General features: G+C 39.5%; 2 protein-coding genes across 2 annotated transcripts; one reads left to right on the forward strand and one right to left on the reverse strand.

Moving 5' to 3' along the window:
- Positions 1 to 260: 260 nt before the first annotated feature.
- Positions 261 to 9,085, forward strand: LOC139115215 (aquaporin AQPAn.G-like). The gene is made up of 4 exons (XM_070677166.1): positions 261 to 744; positions 4,616 to 4,820; positions 6,146 to 6,226; positions 6,609 to 9,085. The coding sequence occupies exons 1-4, from the start codon at positions 401 to 403 to the stop codon at positions 6,855 to 6,857; spliced, it is 879 nt and encodes a 292-aa protein (XP_070533267.1). The 5' UTR covers positions 261 to 400; the 3' UTR covers positions 6,858 to 9,085.
- Positions 9,086 to 11,107: 2,022 nt separating this feature from the next.
- LOC139115216 (aquaporin AQPAn.G-like) lies at positions 11,108 to 20,961 on the reverse strand. Its single transcript, XM_070677167.1, has 4 exons — positions 19,641 to 20,961; positions 14,705 to 14,909; positions 12,738 to 12,818; positions 11,108 to 12,482 (listed from the first exon to the last, which is right to left on the reverse strand). The coding sequence occupies exons 1-4, from the start codon at positions 19,991 to 19,993 to the stop codon at positions 12,285 to 12,287; spliced, it is 837 nt and encodes a 278-aa protein (XP_070533268.1). The 5' UTR covers positions 19,994 to 20,961; the 3' UTR covers positions 11,108 to 12,284.
- Positions 20,962 to 25,340: the final 4,379 nt, after the last annotated feature.

Raw genomic sequence — 25,340 nt, forward strand, 5'->3', positions numbered from 1 at the left:
TTATCTCGCCAATGATATTTTTAACCTAAAAACTCGCACAATGTTGCGTTAAATCCAGTCAGCAACGTTTACCTGGTTAAGGGCCCTTATATCATTTACACGGTAAACAACCGTTCGTACAGTGGGCAATATTATCGATCACCTAGTTTCAACTTAGTTCAGTCAAGACCAGGCCAGCTCAACCTGGTTTCAGCCATCAGGTAAAAGGTCAATTGCTCTGAATCGTAAACAAGGGAAAGTTTTGGATAGGCTGCCAGCCTTTCACTTTTAAGTGCCTACATGTAAATAATCGCTTTAGGCCTCGTGTCAACGCAGTTCACGACATAAGTGTTAGCAGCACGACTGCTAAGTTCCTGCTTTTCTTTATCGTTCTGGTAAACCCGCAAAAACGTGACTTAAAATGTCGAAGATGTGGGATGCCGACGTTATCGGCAAACTTTCGTTTTGGCGGGCTGTGGTAGCAGAATGCTTGGCCGCGCTGCTCTATGTTTTCGTTGTGTGTGCGTCGTTCCTACACTGGCATTCCTTCAGCTTGGGCGTCGAAGAAACTCTGCTATGCGCTTTTACAGCCGGGTTCATGTATGCGACTATGGTTCACTGCTTTGAACACGTCAGCGGTGGTCATTTAAATCCTGCCACAACGTTCGGAATGCTGCTGTCCGGTAGAATCGGTCTATTCCAGGCGTTTTTCTTCATCGTGTTCCAGTGTGGTGGAGGGATCGGCGGAGCGGCGATACTATTTGCGTAAGTTTGTGTGTCCCCATTATGAGAGGAACGATTTGTTGATAAAACCAAGGCTGTATTGTTAGAAATTCCTCACACACCACAATGGCCCACCAATCAAATCACTTTTTTCTCATTGTCTGTGATCAAACCAACAAACAAGCCCGTGTTTGACCTGTCGTGTTTGACCCTGCCGTTTTCAAGCCACCGACTCTATGTCCTTTTTTTCGGAACACAAAAAAATATCAGCCTCATAGACAGTATATAGAGTATCATTCACAGACTCACCGCCGTGAAGTAATTCAAGCCCTAGGCCTTTATTTTAGTTTCAATACCTTCGATTCAGATTCCGTCTTTGGAATGTCACACATTCGTTTTCACCTCAAAGGTCATCGGTCCACATACATGTAAGTATGTCGACCCACATCTACTGAAACAAATAGTAGTCGGAAAAAAACCCAGAAGTACAACAAACACAACAAAGAAGGGTCGTTTCAAAGCAATAACATTTGGCAGCCAATGTAAACTTACAGTCATGTTTTTGATAGTAGTTTGAAAAACGGTGTATTTTGCAAAAAATGGTTGATTTTACTGAGTTTTGCCAAATGACGGCGTCTAGTCAAGTCTTGTGAAATTGCAATTTTTGCATCTTTAGTGTTGTATAAATGAATGCTTTGGCATCAGCGACCTGCAAGTTGCCAGCTTGACACCACGTTCAGGGCGTGTGGTCGTTTTCTCCTAGTAGTCTAGTATGCCACATCTATAATGTTGGATGGTTGCCAAAGTCCCTAAAAGTACCTGCTCAACAGACAAAGGAATAGGTACCATACCAAAGTACAAACAATCACTCTCGGAACGTAACCAATGAAAACAAAATGTTGTTGCAACCTAGGTACTTTACCGTATTACACCTCTGCTCAACCGAAGCTGCTTCTAATTTCCATCCTAACTGATTTTAATATGATCAGGTTTTTCGGATCAAGATGCCTAAAGCTGCTACCGGAATAATATTTTATATGCAAGCTCTGTTACCAACATTAACATCGCCCAAGATTTAACATCTTATATTTTAGGCGCATGGCGTGTTTACACTTTAAACCGTAAAGTTTTATGCTATCTCAAGCTTCTGATGAGTGCCCGAGTTAAGAATTTCAATTCTGTCCTTGGGTCAAGGTCGCTTACTATTCACAAACTATTTCAGTTTTGCGTCATTAAATAATTAGTTTTAGGTCTGCTTATCTAAACCTTAGCCAAGCCAAAATGTACAGCATGGATACTTTTTTACGTTTCCGTCACACTTTCAGAAGTGAAAAATCGATGAAACACACCGTAAAGTATTTGTTTATTCTTATTTTAGTTTCTAATCATATCGATAAAGGTGAACTGAAGCTAGGGACTTTCAACTGTCGATTTTAACAACCACACACAAAACAACATACATGTAATGTAGGTGTACATTGAGGGACGAAAACTCGCTACTTGGCCCTATCAAGATGACTCTGATCTCCGTGCAGTTAATGTTGTAAGTTTTTTATATACATTTTAAGAATAAATCTGCAAAGATGACGAGAATCGAACCCGTGTACCACAGGCTTGATACCATGAGATGCTAAACAACGGTGTAACTGCTAAAATACGTGACAGACAGACAAACAGACAGACAGACTGACAAAGAGATAGATAGATAGATAGATAGATAGATAGATAGATAGATAGATAGATAGATAGATAGATAGATAGATAGATAGATAGATAGATCTGCTAGTTCGATCAATCCGCAGATAGATAGGTATGCTAGGGACAAACCAAAGATACCGGAGAAGACCCATAGAAACAATTCGCAACATGTCACAAACGAGAGAATAAGAGTCGTCATGATTAAATTCATCTCTTATATTCTTTGGTATCGCTAGATGTGGATGGGATATATTTCAATTAAAGATATTGATCATGTAAATGATGCTGGGATAAAAATGAGAACATATTTATACAAAGTGTTCGGTGTATTCATACTACACCTACTATGCTTTGTCAACGATCGATGGAGACAGCGCATTGCATAAACACTTATGTTGTTGATAAAGTGAAAATAGCGTTGTAAAGACGAGAAGAGGCTCTTTAATTCGACTTCCTTTTTGCGACAGAAATCAATCATTCTTTTGTTGGACCAATAACTGTATTCTCCTTACTAAAACATGGCTGAAAATTGCCTTCATATAAACACTTTCAAAACGAATTCCATTCGCAGTATTATTAGACAAAATGTGGTCGGAACCTTAAAATTTCGACTTCTGGCAATAGCTAAGACTTATGCAAGTTTACAAGGCGGAGCTGAGGATATACATAGGAAGGTTTTATTCCTGAGCACCCTAAGGTTAACGATGCTAAAATATCAAATTTACTTGGACGCCCTCTAAAGATCCTTCAATTAAAGACATCAGGGAAACCTTATATAATCGAGGACCGAAATTATAACTCTTGCAACTTATTCCCCTTCAAAAATCTTATAGTTATACTTTATAGTTAGTGGCGCGTACACAGAGGGTACGAGAATTCTGTCTTCCGTAGTTCAGATTCAGCTAAGACAAAAAAAATATTACTTTCCCATTTGTCCATCGCTGTCTAAATAATCATTAACAGTTACAAAATCAAACCTAAATCTTGGCTGCCAAAAGAATAGCACGCTACAGACTTATGGTGAAAGACAACAGTCTGTAGCTGTCCATTGGTATTCGAACGTCGAAGATCGTAAAAATATTATGAGGCATCGTCGTCGAGCAATTCGAGGTCACCAAGGGGGCGTTCCCCATTTATGAGCGCTTTATCCGAATTGCGGTTCGTGTAAAATAAACCAATTTAACGATCAGTAATGCTTTATTACCAATGCATGCCCGATTGACGCTGACCCTTCGTCCAACCACCTGTTGATCATTAGTATGATTGATGGCGCTGTTCAATGGCATAGCCCATTGCTGCCCTTTGTGATTGAAGCTGACGTCGCTGACACAACTTCAAACAAATTAAAGAAACTAATTACCTATGCATTATATTAACTCATTTAAAAATGATTCAGTATATGACGTCACGTGTTAAGTTTCGAACATATTCTTATCGAGTGAATTAATCAATACCTCCATGGTTAAATTTGCCCACAACCAATGTACGCTAAATCCTCCTGGGACAAAAATTTGTCATAAAAATTCCATTTTCAGGTAGAGCACATCTGGAACAGATATTCAGACTATAATAAACTTTAACAACACTATTTTGGTCTACCACTTGTAGAGCTCATTTTGAAGCTTATGGAGTGACTGAAGTTTTCAGCTACTAAATTTTTGTGGAAATCGAAAAGTTATTTTTTCCTCCATATATTTAACATAGGGATGGCGGTCATTTTGAATTTGGAGTCTCGGAAAATATTGCTTCTTTTGTTTTTCTTGTGCCAAACTGTTGCCGCTTTAATTTTATTTGTGACTTCGGAAGGGAATGATTTGAAGTTTCCTGGCGGAGAGTCTGAGCAAAAGTTAAAGTGTTTCAATTTTAAGGCGCATACTGCTTTAACCCTTTCGACCCCAGTTCCCTGTATACAGGTCCAAGATCACCATTGATAACAATGAGTTTGGGTGGAACCATTGTGGTGAAAGGGTTAAACATATCCAAAGCAGATACGGGATGAACTATTGTGATCATTCTTTTTGTTACACTCTCTCATCTTTTGTGCCAACTAATCGTAATAGGCAAATCTAGCAGGTGAATATTTTTATGCTAGGGTAAGAAGATGAGATGTTTATTTTCCTCTAAAGCCGCTGTTTTACTAAAGCATGATAGCATTACATTGTAGCATAGGAAACTTACATATTCTTATTGACTTTTATTGCTTATTCTTCTGCAGAATGACACCTGATACCGTTCGTGGCTACCTCGGCGTTACGAGAATCAGCGACGAAGTGACAGAGATTCAAGCATTCGCCATGGAAGTTATGATTACCTTCATCGTAGTCTTCACTGTCTTCGCGACCTTTGACACAAAGCGTCAGACGAGAGAAAGTCGGGGTCTGGCGGTGGGATTGGCCGTTGTCATTGGCAACTTGATCGGGGTAATTATACACACCAAGCGCGCCAGCCCCTCCCCCTGTTTTCCTAAGCGATGCTGCCATTCGTGTCTCAATTGTGTATGGATGATGAACACGGCGAAACAAGTTGATAGCTGTGTCATACCACAGTCCCTCCACACACTGTGGTCATACGAAAGTGACGTCATTATTTAGGCGTTGTATCTGCGTTATTGATAGTTGCACATAGTAGCAAAATTATAAAATAGCAGGAAAATGAGACGCTATCCATTAGGGACCGTTCAGTTTTTACGGCCTGGGGGCCGGCAAAATCTTGTCGCCGGTGTTCAAAAAAATATAGACCCCCTGCATTTTTCGTGAAAAAAAGATGACCCCCCCTCTTTGTCAGACGAAAAAATTTGATGAACCCCCCCGGCTGAAAAATAACCAAAACCCATATGTCAAATTTACCCGCACGGTTTGGATTTGAACTCCGGTACGCGGCGCACTTTATTCGTGTAGCAGAGATGCCAGTGCACAAACTTCTCAGCCACATCCATGCAAACGTCTGTTAATTAGGACGACTGTAAGGCAATAGTTTTACTTCATTTCCATAGAAACTTATGTCCATCACACTGTTATGCAAATTCCCCTTTTTGTCTCAGTGCTAACATTCAGGGTCGCGAGAATTGTAAATGGTCTTTCAAGATGAGATAGGCACTTAACCAGATACTACTGTCTTTGCCGCCGAAGGCAGCCCGCGCTTATCGTAGTGGGTTGGCAAAGTTCGGGCCTGCCGGTAAAGAGGTTCATGGGCCACACGTAGAGTAAACTTTATTGTAGTGGGCCGTAGTGCGCCGGTAAGAGAGTCGATCATGGCCATTGCATACAGTAAACCTAATTGGAGTGGGCCGCCAAAGGCGTCTGCTCGTTAAGAGGGTCATGGGCCATTACATAAAGTCAATTTATTGTAGTGGGCCGCCGAAGGCGGCCCGCCAGTAAAGAGGGTCGATCATGGCCCTTGCATAAAGTGAACTTTATTGTAGGAATTATGTTTTTGAAAAATGTGGTGACCCCCCCCCCCTTTCCTACCAGTGAAAAAGCGATGACCCCCCCCCCCCTTCGCGGATTCCAAAATAACGATGATCCCCCTCCTGGATTTTGCCACCCCCCGACCGTAAAACTGAACGGTCCCTTAATATGCCAGGTTGCTCTACGCACCCAGTGAACGTATAGGTTGTTACTTAAATGCCATATATGAATGTAGCTTTCTGATTTACATTCTACCTTTCTATGTATTCATTCGCTGTAAAACTATATACAATACCCCCCTCTCTCTCGTATCTAATTCAAATGCATTTCATTGGCAGCTAAGTTTTACAGGAGCAAGCATGAATCCAGCAAGAACGATTGGGCCGGCCGTTATCATGGGTATCTATGATGGTTTATGGGTAAGTTTTACGAGTATTTGCTGAGCAATGGTCACACTAACTCTTCTGATAGAGACGTCATTGTTCATCTGAGAAGCGAGACCAAAATATTTTTGAACGGTTTTTATTGTGGTCGATGTTTTTCCATTTATACCTATTGACTTGGTATAAGGATATGGCTGAGGATAACAGACTGTTCAGGCCTGACTCATAAGCCAGTTGTTTTCAATGCGTATACCGTCAGTTAGCATGTAAATTTTTAACCATCGAAGAAAATCTATCTCAAAAAAGTTACAGTCGATTTGAGCTCATTCCAAATAGGGAGTCGCTTGATGAATGCATTTCGTTGGCATGTCAATGTCATTCTCATAAAAATATTGCGTTTGTCTCATTATTTATGTAGGTTTATTGTGCTGGGCCTTTAGCTGGAGGAGTTCTTGCTGGGTGGTTGTATGTTTTCACGTTCGGCAGGCAGCTCGGCAACCCGACATCTAAACCTTCACAAGGGCGCCCTCAAGAGCACGAATTGAAAACTTTCAAGACAGAGGACGCTTCAATGAATCACACAGGGGCAGATAACGCTGCGTTCGTTGAAATGGAGTCACAGACACCCGATTTCATGAACCATGATTCAAATTCAACGCAATTTTAAAACCAGTTTTACAGTACAAGAGAATATGAACAAACTCATGCAAGATGGAAGTAATCCACAATCTAGACAAAGAAATACCAACTTGAACATGTCAGAGTTCGAGAGTATGGAAGTGAGGACAATCGATTCCCAATCTGTATAATATTGCAATGTCAATGTCAATGACGATGAAAGTATGAGTTGATTAGCTGATCGGTATCTCGGCGACCAATATTTTACTTAATATTTTTTTTTAATATTTTACTTTTAACTGGTATATTCTATCTCATTGTAAAAGAGAAAGGCAGTGGTACCTTGAGCAGCCATTCTCTGCCTATTGGTTGTAAGAGGCAGCTTACAGATTTGACTCAAGGTCGACATTCCTGAAAGTTACAAAACTTGTCGTCATATCGCACATATCCATATATAAGTGTGGAGTAGTTAATCTACCTCCAAATCGTAGTGTGTAAACATAGTGTTATTAGACTGCGTTAACAAATAACGGTGGTGGGGGGGGGGGGCGGTAAGGAGGAATCGCGATTGAAATGTTATATTTTTCAGACCTCGATACCCTCAAAAATTGATAAAATTTTCAAGTCCCCCAAATTATCATATAGACGCATATTTATTGGGGATGCACGTAAAGAAAAAAATAAACATGTATTGGGCAGTTCTGCTCGCAGATGTTCAACACTACCTCTTATTAGCAGTTTGTAGAGCCATATTCCTATGGCAAGTTCTTACATTGATTCATTTCAAATACAGTGGACTTTTTTGATTTATCAGTCAAAGCCCACTTGATTTAATCCAACTCTGGCCAGGTCAATAACACCTGTTGACGAGCACACAAAATAACGATCATGAGAGACTATGCAAACTGTGAATGCCTGGCTACATCAGATGCTACTTCTAAGTTTTCCAAAATTGACAATACTGGAAGGTAAAATATTCCATCAAATAAAGGTTTCAATCTCTGAAATTTTTGGTAAACAATTAAAATAATTTCATTTAGTCACACATTTTTTTCATTTAAATTAGAGTCTTTACTTTCCAAAGTTTTACTTTTGTGTATTTTACGATGGGAATGTGAAAATTTAGTAAATCAAGCATGGTGACTTCACTTTTTTCGTTAATATTTGATTATCTCATATGCCAGAATTTAAAAATCCCTGATATCTTTCAAGCCTTCTGGTCTTCCATGTGTTTTTTAGGCCTGATCTTGTGTACACTGTCATGAGTGTCACATGACCCGAACTCTTCTTCAGCTACTTCATAGTCAGAGCTATCACTGTCACTGCCGGTATGCAGTGACAGTGACACTGCCCGTAGGCAGTAGCAGGGCAGTAGCTGTATTAACTTTAATAATTTTGACAATAATTTTGTTCAGTTAATACAACTGCATTCTGGTTCTACTTCCTATGGCGTAAGCGTGTTGAACTGTCCAGTATTCAGCTTGCCAACACAGCCTGTGAATATGTACCCCGCATTTGTGTCATGATGACATTCAATGTGGACTATTATTCAATTATCATCCAATATTGATATAAGGAGGCTTTTGGTGACAAACTGAATATTGTGTGTTTCAGCATGCTGTAGGAAGAAAGCAAGAAACTGTATTTAATATACTGCATAGAAATATTGAAAATAAAAAATATGAACAGTTGCAGCTTCTGACCCGATACTAGGCCTGTTTGTTTGTGTTTTTACGAAAATTCATAAGTTTTTAGATTTTTTGAGACAAAAGTAATGAAATGCGAGTAATGGTTCTAGGTCTTCTTTAATTATTACTAACATTAGAACAATTGGATTACATTAAAATGTTATTCAATTTTTATTGAATTACCCACCAAACCTTGGAATCGTAAAGAAAGGGAACCAAAACATTTTGAAGTTCCCCCGATAGGCAGAGCAAAACTTTCAAGTCCCCGTTCTACTACCCCAAAAGTTTCGAATCCCCCTGAATTCCTCCAGGCCCCCAACTGTTTTTTGTGAACGCAGCTTAGTTTAATAGAATTTTCTTGTTTCAGTGATGAAGCGGTGAATTTTTCGCATTTAAATTACACTTAGGCATAACATTTATTCAACATAGTCATAGATACCTTTCACCGTCAGGTGTTGGTCCACTTCTTTTCTCCTCATGATCAATTGTTCGACCACGCCTGTAGAAAGGTTAAGGTGTATGAATAGGTATACTATTTTCAAGAGCGATGTACTTATAATAGTGAGTAAAGCTATAGCATGTCAATGCACTATTGAGTACCAAATGTCCCTCTGTCTCACTTATCTGTATCTTAGATCCTCCGTATGTTTCTTTTGTCTATGCGTCCGTCTGTTTGTCTGTCTTGCTGTCTCTTTCTGTCCCTGTCCTGTCTGTCTGGCCGTCTCTGTCTGTCTGTCTGTCTGTCTGTCTCTCTCTCTCTCTCTCTCTCTCTCTCTCTCTCTCTCTCTCTCTCCTCTCTCTCTCTCTCTCTCTCTCTCTCTCTCTCTCTCTCTCTCTCTCTCTCTCTCTCTCTCTCTCTCTCTCTCTCTCTCTCTCTCTCTCTCTCTCTCTCTCTCTAACAATGCACCGACTACCATCGATATTCCCATCGTTCGCCCATATTGGCGAACGACTCCTAGGACTACGCAATTCTGGCTGTTCTTAGCATAGTGCAATTCATCTCGGCTCAGTGGTCAGGAGTTCATGATGCTTTGAAGGAAAGCTTACCTTGTAGGATCACGATCTAAGTGTACGTTTTCCTTAAACACGTACAGATAATAATAGAAGCTTCAGCATGTACAATCTGTCTGGATTCTAAATCGTATATTGAACACAACTTCTGTGGAAGAATACAGCAAGGAAGTACTTATTGCCTTGCCTTTGGGCAAATGGTCGGGGATTATCAGTGCCATTCTAACCCGACAATATTTGCTTTGAAAGTAATCTCGCCGTCATAAAGTTCATCGAACCCAATGTAAAAGTGATAAACTAACTTATAACAATCATCATTAGTTACAGCCACACTGAGGAAGGCTAAAAGTCATACCTTCAAATAATATGCAAACGGTAATACTCAGATGACGTAACATGTATTGGCCAAGGGTTAAATCTCTCAATTAAACAGTTTTGAGAGTTTCGAGGAAGTCAGAACGTCACACTGTAGCACCATATAGTTCTTCACTACATGAGTTAGATAAAGTTAGGACTGCTTACAGCACCATTGGAACTAATTTGGGATAATTGGATAGTGAAGTAATGTCGGTTTAATCTACAAATGCAAGCTTATCTGATTTTCTTTTTAAATAATACACTTGTTTTTATCAATAATTCGAAGTTCAGCACCTAACACTTTTGAGAAATTTGAAAAAGATGAAGATCCAATTATCCCAAACTAGTTCCAATCACGTTTTACATAATTTGCAGAGAAAACAGTTGAAGAAGACGGGATTGACATTTCATGACCCACCAACAATTTAGTTTCAAACAAACTTTAGCTTACTCTGCCCTTGTCTTTAGAGCTACAGTAACATTGCCAAACGTGAACAGGGAGCTATTTGCGCCCTCAATGATAAAAAGACATGGTGTCATGATTCTCCGCTGTACTGTGAATTTACTTAGATGCTATCAGGACCAGTAGCTAACATCTTGAAACGTAAAGACGGCTAAATATTCCTCCCATATACGATTGTCTTTCAACCTCACTCCACTTCGATCTCATTGCATCCACATCCATGTGATAATTTGGGTATCTCTACAAACAACAGAGACTGTTAGTATGAATTTGAGTTCGCTGACTCTCTAAAGCCACGGTGTTAAATAGTTTGTTTTCAACTCCACCATGCTTTTGGAAAAAAGTACAGTTGCAGTTTCTTCTGACAAAATCCTCCTAGGGAAACTCACCTTTTTCTATGGAATTTAGGCACATAACGTGGATCAAATTTCAATAAGTGCTTCGCACTGGTGTGTTGGTATGCTTGGCTGACGGGTAACGCCATAGTCGATCATTTGTAGCGCCTTTATGATGTAGGCTTAAACGCATGCAGCCATGTAATTCGGTTACCGGTAAACAGAAAATTCATTTGGAAAGACATCTTAGGATCACGATAGTGTACTTTTCCCTAGAAATGATACTAATACAAGCTTCAAACTGTTGCCTGGATTTCAATCGCAGATTGACAACACCGAGGAATACATCAAGTTTCAGGCACATCGATCGGTATAATTACTAAGTGAACATCATGGTCAATGGTATCATGATTCAGAATAATGTACTGATTATAGCCACTCCTAGTTTCTTTTGTTTGTTTTCTTTATTCTAAAGAGTACACTTAACTTTCAATAAAATTTGCACATTAACTTTTTACGAAATCAGGCACAACATAAAGTGATCACCGAATAAAAAATAATACCCCGGCAAAATAAATCTCTCGTGACTTCAAAATTACGTTACTCCGTTCTTCACGCTTTGTTTTTGCAATTGCAATCTGACCGTTTTTTCAAACTGTCCATATATAAACGATGTTTAAGGTAAACTTTGATACAAAGTGTCATGTGATAATGTTCAATGTCATATAAAACCTAATTTGTTGACATCATATAACAAGACATCAGCATTTAGTCTCAACCGGAAAACATACCTGGAGACAATTCTTAACAATTAATTAGCTCTGGCTGAAATGTTTACATGTCTGTATGATGACAAAATGTAGACGGCCAAGAGAAATGAACACGCAGATATGAAAGATAAACAACGATCATGTTTTAAAAGTCTTCCAACTTATTTCAGTATGTCGAAAATTGACGAGAATTTTTAAAAATGTGTTACGGATAATTCATTCCATTGATCTCGGTAACGGACATACGGTGATAATACATATACATGATGTGAAAATTAGACATTTTTAGACAAAGTTTAAAATTTTGGAAATAAATTAATGGAATTTATTAAATTAACTTGAATTATTTGATCGTGCTACAAATAACGTCAATTCACCTTTGGTCCACTTTTTACAATCTTCTAACTTACACAGCACGGTGTTTTTGGTTTTATGATGCATGATGGGTAGGCCATAACTTTATTACCTAAAATAGACATGTATGGATCTTTCATATCATTTTTATATAGAATGCAGTAAGACAGATAAATGGATGAACAGAATCAATTTCACATAAATCCAAATATTGTCCTCAACTTGCAGAAGTATAAAACGACGCTTAATGAGTCTGTTACTTCAAATCAATGCTACACTTGTTGAGTAATATTCCATCTTGCTAATAACATACTTAACCCATTACCACAGTCTCTCTAGAGGGATTGTGCCCATTATATAGAATCTATTTGCTCTTTGTAATGTTTACATCACTAGCTGTCTTGCAGTAAAGGCTGCATAGAAGTGCTCGTTTGAGTATTTGGAACATTACACCATAGACCCTACAATGATGATTATACAGTCTTGTGAGACTTGAACTCACAATGGCGTGTCGAAGTCGGTTTGAGTGTTCGCAAAGGATGCATTATCTACTCCAACAACCGTTGAGGCGCTGTAATCCCTCGTTTCCTCCTTCTCCTGTTTGGTTGATGCTGCAGATTTCAGCGTTCTACCAAAGATCAACACGTATATCCATCCAGCTACCACCCCTCCGGCCAGTGGACCAACCCAGTATACCTGTAAATATCATGACATATGAATCAACCTTTTCAGGTCAGTCACGAAATCATATGATCTATGCTATACTAGTACAAATAAAAACCGTAGATCACTCGTATCAATGTGTCCTCTATTTAACTTTTATGTCAAGCAAGGTTCCTTTCCCCATTCTCATTCCATAATATCCATCTAGACAGAAAATAACTTAGTGTAGCCCGTATTTCATGACATCTTGGTGTAACAGATCTTGCAAATCAAAGGTGGTGCTCTTACCCAGAACAAGTCGTAGATACCCATGATCACCGCCGGGCCAAGTGTTCGTGCAGGGTTCATACTTGCACCGGTATAAGTTATCTGTGGACAAACATGAAAACCAGCTGCGTTTAAAAACAGTTACTTAAACAATTACAGTGATATTATATAAATTACTCTTAGAATCGCTTTCTCAGTAATCTTTGAGACCAGTGATGGTTGTCTTCAAAGCAATGATGAAAAATAGTACAATATTGTACATGAAAGATTCCTGCATGTTTTTCTTCGAGAAGGCATTTACATTTGCGCTGTATCTCTTATGTTAATGGGACGTCTTACTTAATGTAGAATGCGCCTCGGGGACAGATATTCGGACTCTCAAACTTTTACAATTCTTTTCTGATCTAACAGGAAGTCACTCTTGGAGTAATAAGAAATTTTTTTCACCGTCTCAGATTTTCGAAAATCGAAAATTTTATTTTTCTCCACAGAGTTAACACAGAATTAGCGGCCTGTTTGAATTGAAGTAAATCTTGGGTAATTTTCTTCTCTGGATCAAAAAATTTGCACGGTGACCGCCGATGTTCGTTCTTGATTTTGAAAGAGAAAGGTTGAAAGATTCCTTGAGGAAATTTTGAGCATAAGTTTATGTCTTTCATTTTAGAGGCGCATATTATCTTATTGCTATTTTTACTAGACATTGAGGGACATGCCATTAAATCTTGGCGGGTGATGGTTCAGGAAGAAATAAATCTCTGGACCAAAGTTTAAGAAAATCTTTCAGTCCTACCTCTGTTGCAAAAAGATATTCACCTACTTGGAAGTAAAAATGTGTTGAATTGTAAGTTGGTGTGTGTTAAATGATTAGACAGTTTGTATGGTCTGCCTAAGCTGAAAAATAAATCCCGGAAGGTGCAATAAAATTGCATGTCCTCATTCTACCCGTAGTATCCAAAGTTCTTATTTTCCATCTTTACTGTTGCTGTTCTATTGGAAGATTCGATGTACTCTGAATGACTGGCAATTCAGAGATGAAGTTTCCTGAGAGCTTGTAACGTTTGATGGAAACTGGGAGCGTTGTATGCATAGTATGCCAAGAAAACGCAGAGGGAGTGTGAGGTCAAGGACAGTATTTATGGTTCCTGCTGTTGAAAATCAGCCATACATGAAAAGGACAAAATTTGCTCAGTGACCCCTTGTTATCGTTGCCTTGCCTGTGTTTTCTTTGATGCACCATGACTAGGTTTGTCTCTCTCGGTCCGAACAATAGCAAGTTCAACCAAGGTCGCATGATACAGTAGAGAGTCATGCGCAGATAAATTAAACACTGGAAGAGCAATGGCCCGGGATTGACAAAAGAACAGTACGGCTTTAAAAGCCAAGTGAAATTTCATTGGTGTGTTAGGAAACGGCAGTGAAACGGACAGCCAATTACACATGCATCGAGTTCAATCGACAGTGTTGTGAACCATGAACGAAACATTGCCGTCACCCCATGATTTACTATTATCATCGCCATTATATCCTTTAGACTTGTAAACAGCGCAACGACATGATAAGTTGCAGTAACATCAAATGTACCTGGTACCGGAATGCACTCATTATAAAATATACTAAGGTTACCCCCGTAGAATGCTCCTCGGTGACAGATATTCGGACTCTCAAACTTTTACAATTCTTTTCTGATATACCACTTATGAGGGTTAATTTTAAAGCTCTTGACGTAAAAAAAAACACTTTTCACTGGCTTAGTTTTCCGAAATTCGAAAATTTTATTTTTCTCCATAGAGTTAACACAGGAATGGCGGCCATTTTGAATTTCAAATATCGATAAATCTTGGGTTATGTGTTTCTCTATTACCAAAATTTGCACTGTGACCCCCGATTTTATTCTTGATTTTGAAAGAGAATGGTTGATAGATTCCTTACGGAAGGTTGGAGCAAAAGTCTTTCACTTTCGAGGCGTATACAACTTTAAGCTCACTCACCCCGATCAAGTGGTCTATCAAAACTGCCAATCCAATTGCAATAGCTGGACTGCCTTTCAGTGTTCTTTTCGGATCAACGGTAGCGAAAACAGTAAACACAAGGACAAAGGTTAACATGAATTCCATTCCAAAGCCCTGAGCCTCTGTCAGTCTATCATTAACAAGTGTCACGCCAAGGTTGCCACGTCCGTCTTTCGGTGTCAATCTGATAAGAAAGAAATAACAGATACATGAAAGTGAGCGACAAATGCAAGTTAGCACGTGTAATGTTATCATCACGACACCCCCTCCAACTGCCACCCGTAAAAGTCTTCAGTTCCCTGTGGACTTAAAAGTGTTGAAATTAAAAAAAGAATACGAAACGTGACTTCTAATGTTACATAATTTTCAATAACATTCATAAGTACCTTTCTCGCTTTCTCTATTACTCCCATGGCTATATATCAATATCACATTAAATCACGTCATGTCTCTATCACAGTCTAAATCATCATCATCATCATCATCATCATCATCATCATCATCATCATCATCATCATCATCATCATCATCATCATCATCATCATCATCATCATCATCAACATCATCATCATCATCATCATCATCATCATCATCATCATCATCATCATCATCATCATCATCATCATCATCATCATCATCATCATCATCATCATCATCATCATCATCATCATCATCATCATCATCAAAATCATCATCATTATCATCATCATCATCAACATAATCATCATCATCATCATCATCATCATCATCATCATCATCATCATCATCATCATCATCAAAATCATCATCATCATCATCATCATCATCATCATCATCATCATCATCATCATCATCATCATCATCATCATCATCATCATCATCATCATCATCATCATCATCATCATCATCATCATCATCATCATCATTATCATCATTTCCATCAGACCCCTCTAAAATAAGTTCATTGTCATTCAAGCTAGGGGAAAGCATGCATAGAATAAATATTGAATTGGGAACATTTGAATAAATATACAGAATGTCATCAAAGGTCTCACAAGACACAATCAATCCAAATCAGAGCCCTCGTTCATGAACTTCGTATACAGATAATTACGTAATGCAGATTTAAAGGATAAAAGAGTTTCAAAGCTACGAACGGATGAGGGAATAGGGTTCCAAATTTTAACTGCTCGATAAGCGAAAGATCTTTGACCAATAGCCGTTCGAAATGACGGTGTGTATAAATTACTATGACTTAGGTAATTTATTTCTCTAGTATCAAAGTTTGCACGGTGACCCCTGATTTATATTCTTGATTTGGTAAGAGAATGGTCGAAAGATTCCTTAAGGAAAAGCTAGGCAAAATTTAAGTATTTCATTTTCGAGGCGTATACTACCGTACTGTACCACGGTGTGATGTGATGACAGGGTGATACTTTGTGATTCACACATCAGGGAGAAGAAGAGGATTCACTTGTTTTCTAGAAGAAAAGCAATGAATACGTTACATAAATTTGCAATATTTTCCCTTAAAATCATTGCTTTTTGGAAAAAATGGACAAAAACTACACTCGTCAAAAAATGCAATTTGTATGTTTTGCACTCTTCCCTCTTATGTAATCCTCGGATTATGTCTTTGAGGGAATTGGGGGTATGATTGCGTCATCTGAAGAATTCTTTTGAAGAGACGATCCCACAGAGTAGTGCTCTATATATGGGACAAGTGCTTCTGTGGGTCAGTATGAAACCAACGAGTTGGAAGTTGTCCTATATAAAGGACAAGTAGAAATTTGACTGTCGACCAGAATTATAGAAGGTTCAGTCTGTTTATCATGCAACAATTTTCTAAGTTCACCATATTACCATATCGCATGTGGTTTGGGTTTGTGCCAGATTTCTGCCACAAGACTTGTTTCAAGGTTATTTTTTTCGATACGCTTAGTTTTACAAAGCTCTGTTGGCGGGATGTTTCAGCGTAACCATTTATCATTTTGTATGAGTTCGTAAAGCTGTGTGTTGTATTAGTCTATAAGCTTACTAGACGACCCTGGCACACTACGTCGTCCGAATCATGGTCACAGAACAATACGATTCATATTACAAGTCCGCGCTTCCAAGATGAATTTGTTCGTCACAAGGCCGCTTGGAACAAAAACATCAGACACAGCGTGACCTTCTTCACAAGACAATTTAATTTCAGAGTTAACTGTTGTCGACTGTGTAGGATGCTTTACGGAAAGGCACGCTCAAGCGAGTGTTTATACAGCCGTCGAGGTGTGGTCGACATGTCCCGAATCATGACCTGCGAAAGAAAGAGCAGCTTTGGAAACCAACATACTGACGGTAAACATCCAAACTTGATGACAGAAGTGCATAAGCTTATAAGAAAATAAATCCCACAAAACTTTCGTTCTTTCGTTCAGGCTTAAATTGATTGAAGATGACATAGGTACAATGCCAATACACTCAACGAGATCAAACAAGTCGTCTCCTTTGGCATCATGTCGATATTCCCGGGTTCATTATGTCGGGCCATCAAGTCTTTCGATGTCTACAAGATGTTTTTATAGTATCATGATTGGGTTCGTAAAGTTAACTAAGTATGCCCTCGTCTTGTTTAAGGTGACAGTGGTTGAAAGGCGGATCGATTCAGGACTAGTGTCGTCGTTTGTTATTTCCACGCATTCAGCCGACTTACAATACATTACCTCATCTCGGCAGAAAAGAAAAGTTAACGCTGAAGCTTATTTGGAAGGACATCCCATTGGAAAAAGGCGGACTTGTTTTCTACTTACTAACTCTACCAAAATTTAGAAGTAAAAGAGCTTTAGATTTATTGCAGCATTCGATACACGATGAAAATTACACTCGCACAAAAGGTCAGGTACGGTCTAAAGACATCTTTGTACGATCAAATCCATCAACACAAATTAATCTAATTATCAGATCAGGCCCGATCCATACGCTCGTGTAGCCTGGTAATTTCAACCAAGTGACAATTCACAGTAGATGAGTTTTTTAATAAATATATTTTCAAGACACTCCTCTTCGTCACAACAGCTGTAAATTAGTGTGACTTTTAGTATCCATTGTAACACTAGTCAGTTTTATCATCGTCGTTCTCGCGGAAAATGTGGACAAATATTATTTTTTGCATATTAATGATAAAAATCACGTCATCTGCGAACAGCACTTTGCAATGGTGACGACTAGGCGGCTAAGATTATAGGAAAACATTATCGTAAAGCTGCCGTAACGTATAGCGTACGGTGAGCGCATTGCGGCTGCCAAGGGGGGCCCGCTTCGCCAGCTATTATCATACCAGTAAAGTTATGGAAACAACGAAACAAGGAAAATTAGTCCAAGAGCATTCTACAGAAAGCTGTTGAAACGTATATGCTATAGTGCCTTGGAAAGTATAGAGTTACCGTTACATTCTTTCACTTGAAGATTTTGATAAAAATATACAATCCTCACCTTAAGCCATACATTTTAATCGAAAGTTCTTTTCGATGACGTACTGAGTCAATTATGACATCCCACGATAAAGAGCAACATTTCTTTTGCACTATACTGGCAGAGCGTAGCTCAATGTTGTTTAAACTCTCTATAATCCAACATCAGTTTAAGTCGTCTATTTTTATGCCTTTTTTATTAAACTCACACGCACGAGACACTTCCAACTTCAGTATGGTGAAATTTTGCCCTGACTAATGAAGTTGAAAGTTGAGAAGGAAAAGACAAACGACAGAGACTGAAACGGCATAAATTGTACTTATTGATAAAGTTAACAATCCAAAATTGAACGAATGGTTCTTATGATCTTGAACTTCAAATGACAGAACTACTACTTTTGTCTCCGATGATGATTGGTACGGAAAGTTTGAACACCAAATTACCGTCCCTCCGCTCACGGTGACTGAATAAAGCAATATAGTTATTAAAGGGGGTCGGGCTTGCCGGCCGGGTGTGAAACACAAAGTTAGGTAGAGAAATCTACGATAACCTTGAGGTTGATGACGACATAGTAAACTTTGCCGATTCAATCAAAACTGTCCTAGTATAGGTGTGACCGATATACAACTACACCGAGCAGGTCTTTCAATAGAATAATAAACGGCTAGGTCAATGGAAACAGACTCAACAACCTCCGCGTTCCTTGAATTCAACCACATCTTGGTGAGTGACCGTCGTTGGTTTAGTAGATAAGTGGCTGCCATTCCTTGGAAATGTAAACTCCGTGTCGTTGCCCTTTACCAGGTCATACGTAGCTGTTGCACCACTTCAGATGATCATAAAATTCCAAGCATTGGTAAATTGTTGCAAAATTTTCAAATCACATTCCCTAAACTTCATCTGAAATTCCGAACCTTAAACACCAACGAGTCATGACAAGAGAACTCTGTGTGAATAATCACCATTTGGTGACGGCTTTCATACATTTATTTTACTAAATAATTATAAACCAGTCCTTTTCCAGAATTTCTGTCGCGTTTGTAAATCACAGTTTGTCGTTCTGCTGCAAAAACATTACATCAGAAACCTATTGTACAAGTTGAAAGACATCCTTCAGGCGTGGTGTATCCCTTGCTATTATTAAAGACTGACTTTTTGAGCGACTTAAAATTCATTTGTCGATAGCAGAGTTGTATATTTACAGAATACATCGGTAAGAATGCATTAAAATATGTTAGAGAATTATAAGAAAATGTCTTTGTCTTAGAAAACAAACAATGAACAATGATCAAATGGCACAACTCTAGTCCCTCGAAGTCTAATCCCGTCAGCCATTATTGTTTTAATTCCTAGGTGATCCAACGCAAACAGAAGGTAATATATTTAGACTGAACTGTCAGGGAGAACATGTAGGGATCATAATTCAGAAATCAGGCACTTCAGATGAAAATACAAAAAGACGCGTTCAATTTAGACTTACCCATAAACTACTGCGGCTCCACCGATGGCCCCGCTACACTGCGCGGCAACGTAGAACAGTGCACGGAAAACACCTGCTCGGGCCGTCATCAACATAGCTACCGTGACGGCAGGGTTGATGTGCGCCCCGGAGACGTCGCCAAAGCAATGGACAAGCGTTGCGATCGCCAGTCCTACAGTAAATGCTATCTGCAGGATCTTCAATCCGTTGCCGATCACTTCGTGTATCGGCACGATAGCCGAACAAACGATGAACACGAACAAGAAAGTCGCCAAAGCCTCTCCTAATATTGCTCGCCAAAAAGTGAGCGTGGAAAGGTCTTTAACGTCCCATAATTCCTTACTGTTTCCCATGTTTTGTGATATTTAGTTGTATCCGACGAGGAGTTTTCAAACTCTCAAGTTATCCCAATTTTGATCTTTCACGCTGAAAGGGGCGTTGACACCGCACGGTAAGCGATCTGTACTATACGACCCTAAAGCGTTATATGAATTGCGGTGACAAAGAACGAATGACTGCCCAAGAACCGAGGAAAAATTGATTCACGTTTACTAAAGGCATATATTTACATGCAAATAAGGTACGACTCCCTAGTTGTATGAAATGAAAAGTTACCATTAATGCTCGCCCATGTGATCACAATACATAACTATTGACCGTGTCTCCTTGTCACCTGGCCACTACCAATCGGTACAGCCCATGAGGTTAAACATAGGAAAAGGAAACCCAAATACTATTGATAAAAAGAATTGTTTAGTCATTGCAAGAAACTAGAAGCTCCTGTTGTTTCAATATGACTGACTTATGGACCTGTTACACCTTGACGATAGTAGCCAACGTATGCCAAAGTGTGAAAAAAATTGGCGAATACGCTGGGCGTACGTCGAATACGTTGTGGGTTAGTTAAGAGCACGATGAACACGCTGGTATACGTCGTAGTACGGTGAGGACGTCGAAAAGTTTTGTGCATGCACAAAACTTTCTGAGGTATACCAGCGTATGGCTCATACGTCCCGCACACGTGGGTCATAAGTTGTAGATAGGTTATGCGCTCGTTGACACACGTTCACACACGTTACTTGTAAGTTACTCATAAGTTGAAATGCGTCGAGATAATTGCCTAGCGTACCAAACGCGTATTTTTAAAATATGAGTTGGTAATGGATACGCTATGTTTACGCCCAAAAATGAAAAAAATACATCGTTAAGCGCTTTAGAGAAATTTTGATACGTCGGCATACGCTGGCTAAATCGTCAAGGTGTGACAGGGACCTCGAAAGAATTAGAGACCACGATCCGAGACAACATCACATTTCAATTCAAGGTGTGCTGCACACGTCATTCATCGCAGGAAGTCTAAAGATGCGCAAAGGCAAACGTGTAGCCTTCAGACAAGGTCATGCAAGGTCAACTTGAAGGTGAAGACGTGGTCACAAGAGGACAAGACTGGTTGTTTGAAAGATCGGCATTGGTATTTTTTGTTGCACACTCAGGCTCTGTTTTCCGTTTATCCAACCAATTACGTGTTCATCTTGATAGTGTTAAGCCATGTAAAGTTAGCCCAGTTCAATTTTCAACTATGTTCATAAGAATACTATAACTCGATTTGATTATAAAAGTCAGTTTAAATGAGACGCGGGCGGCAACTGGCAATCAGATGAAAACAAGTATGTGCATACACCATGGCCCTTCCAGCGAGGGGGTCACAGTCACGCAATTTTAGTTCTGACCAATAGCCAAAGGTATACGATCTACGTACTTTAACAGTTACTTAGTTACAACGATTCCGATGTAAGCTTTCCCGCGTCCTTTGTCTTTACTTTCTGTAGACGGGAACTAAACAGACATTGTTGTTGATCAGAATTCTGCGCTGTTTTCCTTTTGCATGGAAAGAGTTACTTGCTGTGTCAACCACAAAATGTGAATGCGATGTCGTGACCCAATGATTCGCATCAAACCTGCCCTGATTATTTACAATAAAATTGTATAAACCGACATACTTTCGATCAGCTTTTATTGGCGCCTGAACAAAAGATGCCTTTATTCTGGCACCAGATTAACTGCTGTTTTCAAGTGTCTAAAATTGATTTGTAGGTCACAAGATTACAAAATTTGGTTTTACAGTGTTTTGTTGGCTTCTAAATCACCGTTTCTTGTGTTACCCCTAGTAGCGTGGAACTGATACGAACAGTACGGTCGAGAGGTCTGGCGCTGGTTATGTCTGCTTTAGCTTCATAGGGCACGTTACTTTTATTCATCAGATCTGTTTCGGCTGGGTATGGAAGCATTTACCTACGTTCTCTTTAAGTATACAGGTAAGCTATGCGTCAGTACAACAAGGGCAGCCAATATTAAAAGCCGTCGCGGATGCCATGGCAATTTAGTCGTGCAAGCGGACGGGACTGAAAGGAGCGGGCGGGTGTTTTTAACATCGATGAGAGAGGAAACTAAGCTTGTTACACGACAAAAGCCTGACCATCGGACAGGTAGCACGATTCCGTTATCTGGAGGGTCACAGTGGGAAGTTGAAACAAAAGTCATGTGATAAGGAGGGGTGAAGAAAACATTTGAAATGAGGAGAGCGAGAGCAGGTAGTTTCCTGTTAAGAGTCGGGAGGGGTAAACTAGTGACCGGGAAGGGATTTTTCATCAAATCTTAGCGGCTTATGGACGGTTGCGTGAAGCTGCAACTTTACATCAAAGATGTGTTTGATTGTCTTTATACGTAGAATCTTTTGGTACAGTTTCTCGAGTTCGACAGGTATAAACTTTCCTTCAGAGGAAGGTATGAGCCTCAATTTGATAATACAAAGGCCGTGCCGGCAGGATGTGACTGATATGTCCTTATGACTTTGCTTCTCCCTATAAAAAAGTCGATAATTTCACGAACATGACTTTGAGGCTGAACTGGCAGATAACTCCACTCGAGAAGAAAGTTTGCGTCTCTGTAGACTTGCTCCAAGGCATATAAATACCAAACCAGAATAAATTTAAGGAATGAACCTCAGCAGACTGAAAGGCTAGGTGGTAGGCTGGTGCTTTGATCGTGGAGTGAGTCGCTTGGCCGGACAGTAACTGCTCTGGCGAGACAAGCCCAGCGACTGGGGGCTAGTCTTGCGTCTCTCCTAAAGTATCAAAATAGTCGCGTCTGTTAACTCCATCACTTCTATGTCCTCCACGAACGTATAATATTATAATATAGGTTCTACAGAGGTCATTCACCTTGATGTCAACTGCCCTAACTGTGTAACATTTTGAAATATCTGACACTTGTTACTCTCCGCTTTGTAACTGAGACCATAAAATGACAAAATGATGTTGACGCGGTAGTCTGACAGGGTCTGACACGCTTGACTTCCACATGTACAGAGGATGATACTTAATACATTTTAAATGCATATAGGAGATGTTTTTACGAATACAAGCAAAGAAGAGCGGACATCTGGCAGTAACATCCGTGTACGAAAATAAAGTGTGTTATCTTTGAAAAATTCTGTATAGCAACGACCCCTCGCAGGCTTTTTCTCCGATGGGAGTCGTTGAACTATCGTTAATACATGGTGGAAGAATCCAAACATACAGAGCGACCTCTCTGTTGGAAAAGGTAACACCAGAAGGAAGAACGTACAGCACGATGGATGCAGGCCAGAATGGAAGATGTCGGGGCCGAGTTGGAAGAAATAAACATGTCATCATCGTCTCGGGAAACAGCATTTGTTCGGCATAAGGAATGAAAATCCCCGACGCTGCCGGCATTTACGAAGCAAACTGGTTGAAGACACGAAACACCGGTGGCCTTGCATGACAACGAAAAGAACTGAAATTACGTTTAAGCCCAAAATTCGATTGAGACTCAGAACTCCGGTACGAACTGTTTCTGTACGGACATGGAACGCTCCACTGTCAGCTTTTAGGACGGATACGAATATCATAAGCAGAGAGGATCAACTTAAAACACCGACAATGTAGCCACGGAAACCCGTCTGTGATGGGCTAACACCTCCAGTGGGCTAAGTGATAATTGTGACCGTGTTGTTAAGTCAGATAAGCACAGCTCCCTCAGAGTTACTGGTTTAAAATAGCCTCGGCCTACAGTCTCGGCATTCTAAACCAGAAACCCCTCTGTGTTGGTATAGTTATCTATTACTGAAACGAATGAGTGTTAGCAATGCTACGGCTTTGCCAAATCACTTCTAACATATTATGTGCCGGATATGAGAACGGTGAGACCGATGCCTGCCGGATAAAACATCTCAATTACATCTTTATTATCCGAATAGCTTATTTTTGCGCATGTCACATGCGAATATTTTTAACGATATAAAAGTATTTGCAATGCAGAAGTATGAATTTGCCGAAATCAAAAAAATCCAATTCGGGCAAAGTAGAATGTGGCGATTCCGACGAACAATTTATTTTTTCTTTCTGCCTAAATGTATAATGTCTTTTTTCTGTACCACGTCAGGGTGACAGAGGAGGTCCCCTTGTCTGTAAAAGACTATGAGTAATGGACACTGGTTCAAGTTTTGGAGGAGGTTGCGGTCGCCCTCAAACACCCGATGCATACTAAGCGGCTCTTTTCAAAACCTGGATCGAGACGACAGTCGAGGAAGAACCTTGCAGTTCAGTTGGTTCTTGACGATATAAACCATCAATTTTGCAACTGCTTTTGATTTGCTTCGTCAAAATCATCGCCTTAAATGGAAAAGAGCAAATAGCAATGACACTAGAACTATAAGGACAGTTAATGATTTCTCGTAAGTGTTGAAGTAGACATTCCTATATAGGACAGTCAGCGGTAAAAGCCAGTTACTGAAATACATGTAAGATAAATCTTCACTTGACAGTTTGATTTTAAGCTTATTTGAACGAATCTTATATTGAAAGCATTAAAAAAGATTCCGACGATTTTGTTTCAAATAAGCAAGCGTGTTTATTTAAACAGGTAATCATCTTGTAAATGTTCTTTCACATCAAAACTGAAGCCAAATTTAATACCTGACTACCTGTCGCAAAACTTAAAGATCGGTCCAAAGTTTTGTAAAGCGAATCAGTGTTTGGCAGTTTGATAAAAGGTTTGTTGTCATCACTTAACATACCCTTAAAGTAAAACGTAAATATTTTACATGGGATCATTGAGTGTATTCAAATATTTTGATGAATTTGGAATAGATCGAAGACAGTAAGAACTCCAAAGATCTTACGTTGTTGTAGCGGTGAGATGCGTGCTCGGACACGTCACCAGAACAGTTTAAAGCACAGTTTAAAGCATCAAAGCGTTTACGACATTTAATTATAATCCACGACATGAGAAAAATTTTAGAGCACTGGTAAAGAGTATAATTTAATCCGCTGTCCACTGCAGGCAGAACTGAAATAAAAAATTATGACGTCGTATGTATTTTCCATTTATACTTTTGTTACAATGAAAATGACAAACACGGCTTTCAGGGGCTCATCAGTTGCCCTCTGAAAGATACATCTCACTCATTGAGCAATTACTCATCGGTTACATAAATTCACCGATTGGTCAAATAAATGAATGTACCAATCCCAGACAACCTTGCAGTTTCTTCGTTGACTTGCAAGGCACCGTGTTAATAATTCTTGATGGTGTCATATCGAGGTTAGCCCCTAGTCGAATATCGTCCATGAAATCGTGAAACTTCTCCTTGAAATTCACAACTTCGCCGAAGGCATA

This window comes from Ptychodera flava, chromosome 17 (assembly GCF_041260155.1).
Source record: "Ptychodera flava strain L36383 chromosome 17, AS_Pfla_20210202, whole genome shotgun sequence".
NCBI classification, from domain to species: Eukaryota; Metazoa; Hemichordata; class Enteropneusta; family Ptychoderidae; genus Ptychodera; species Ptychodera flava.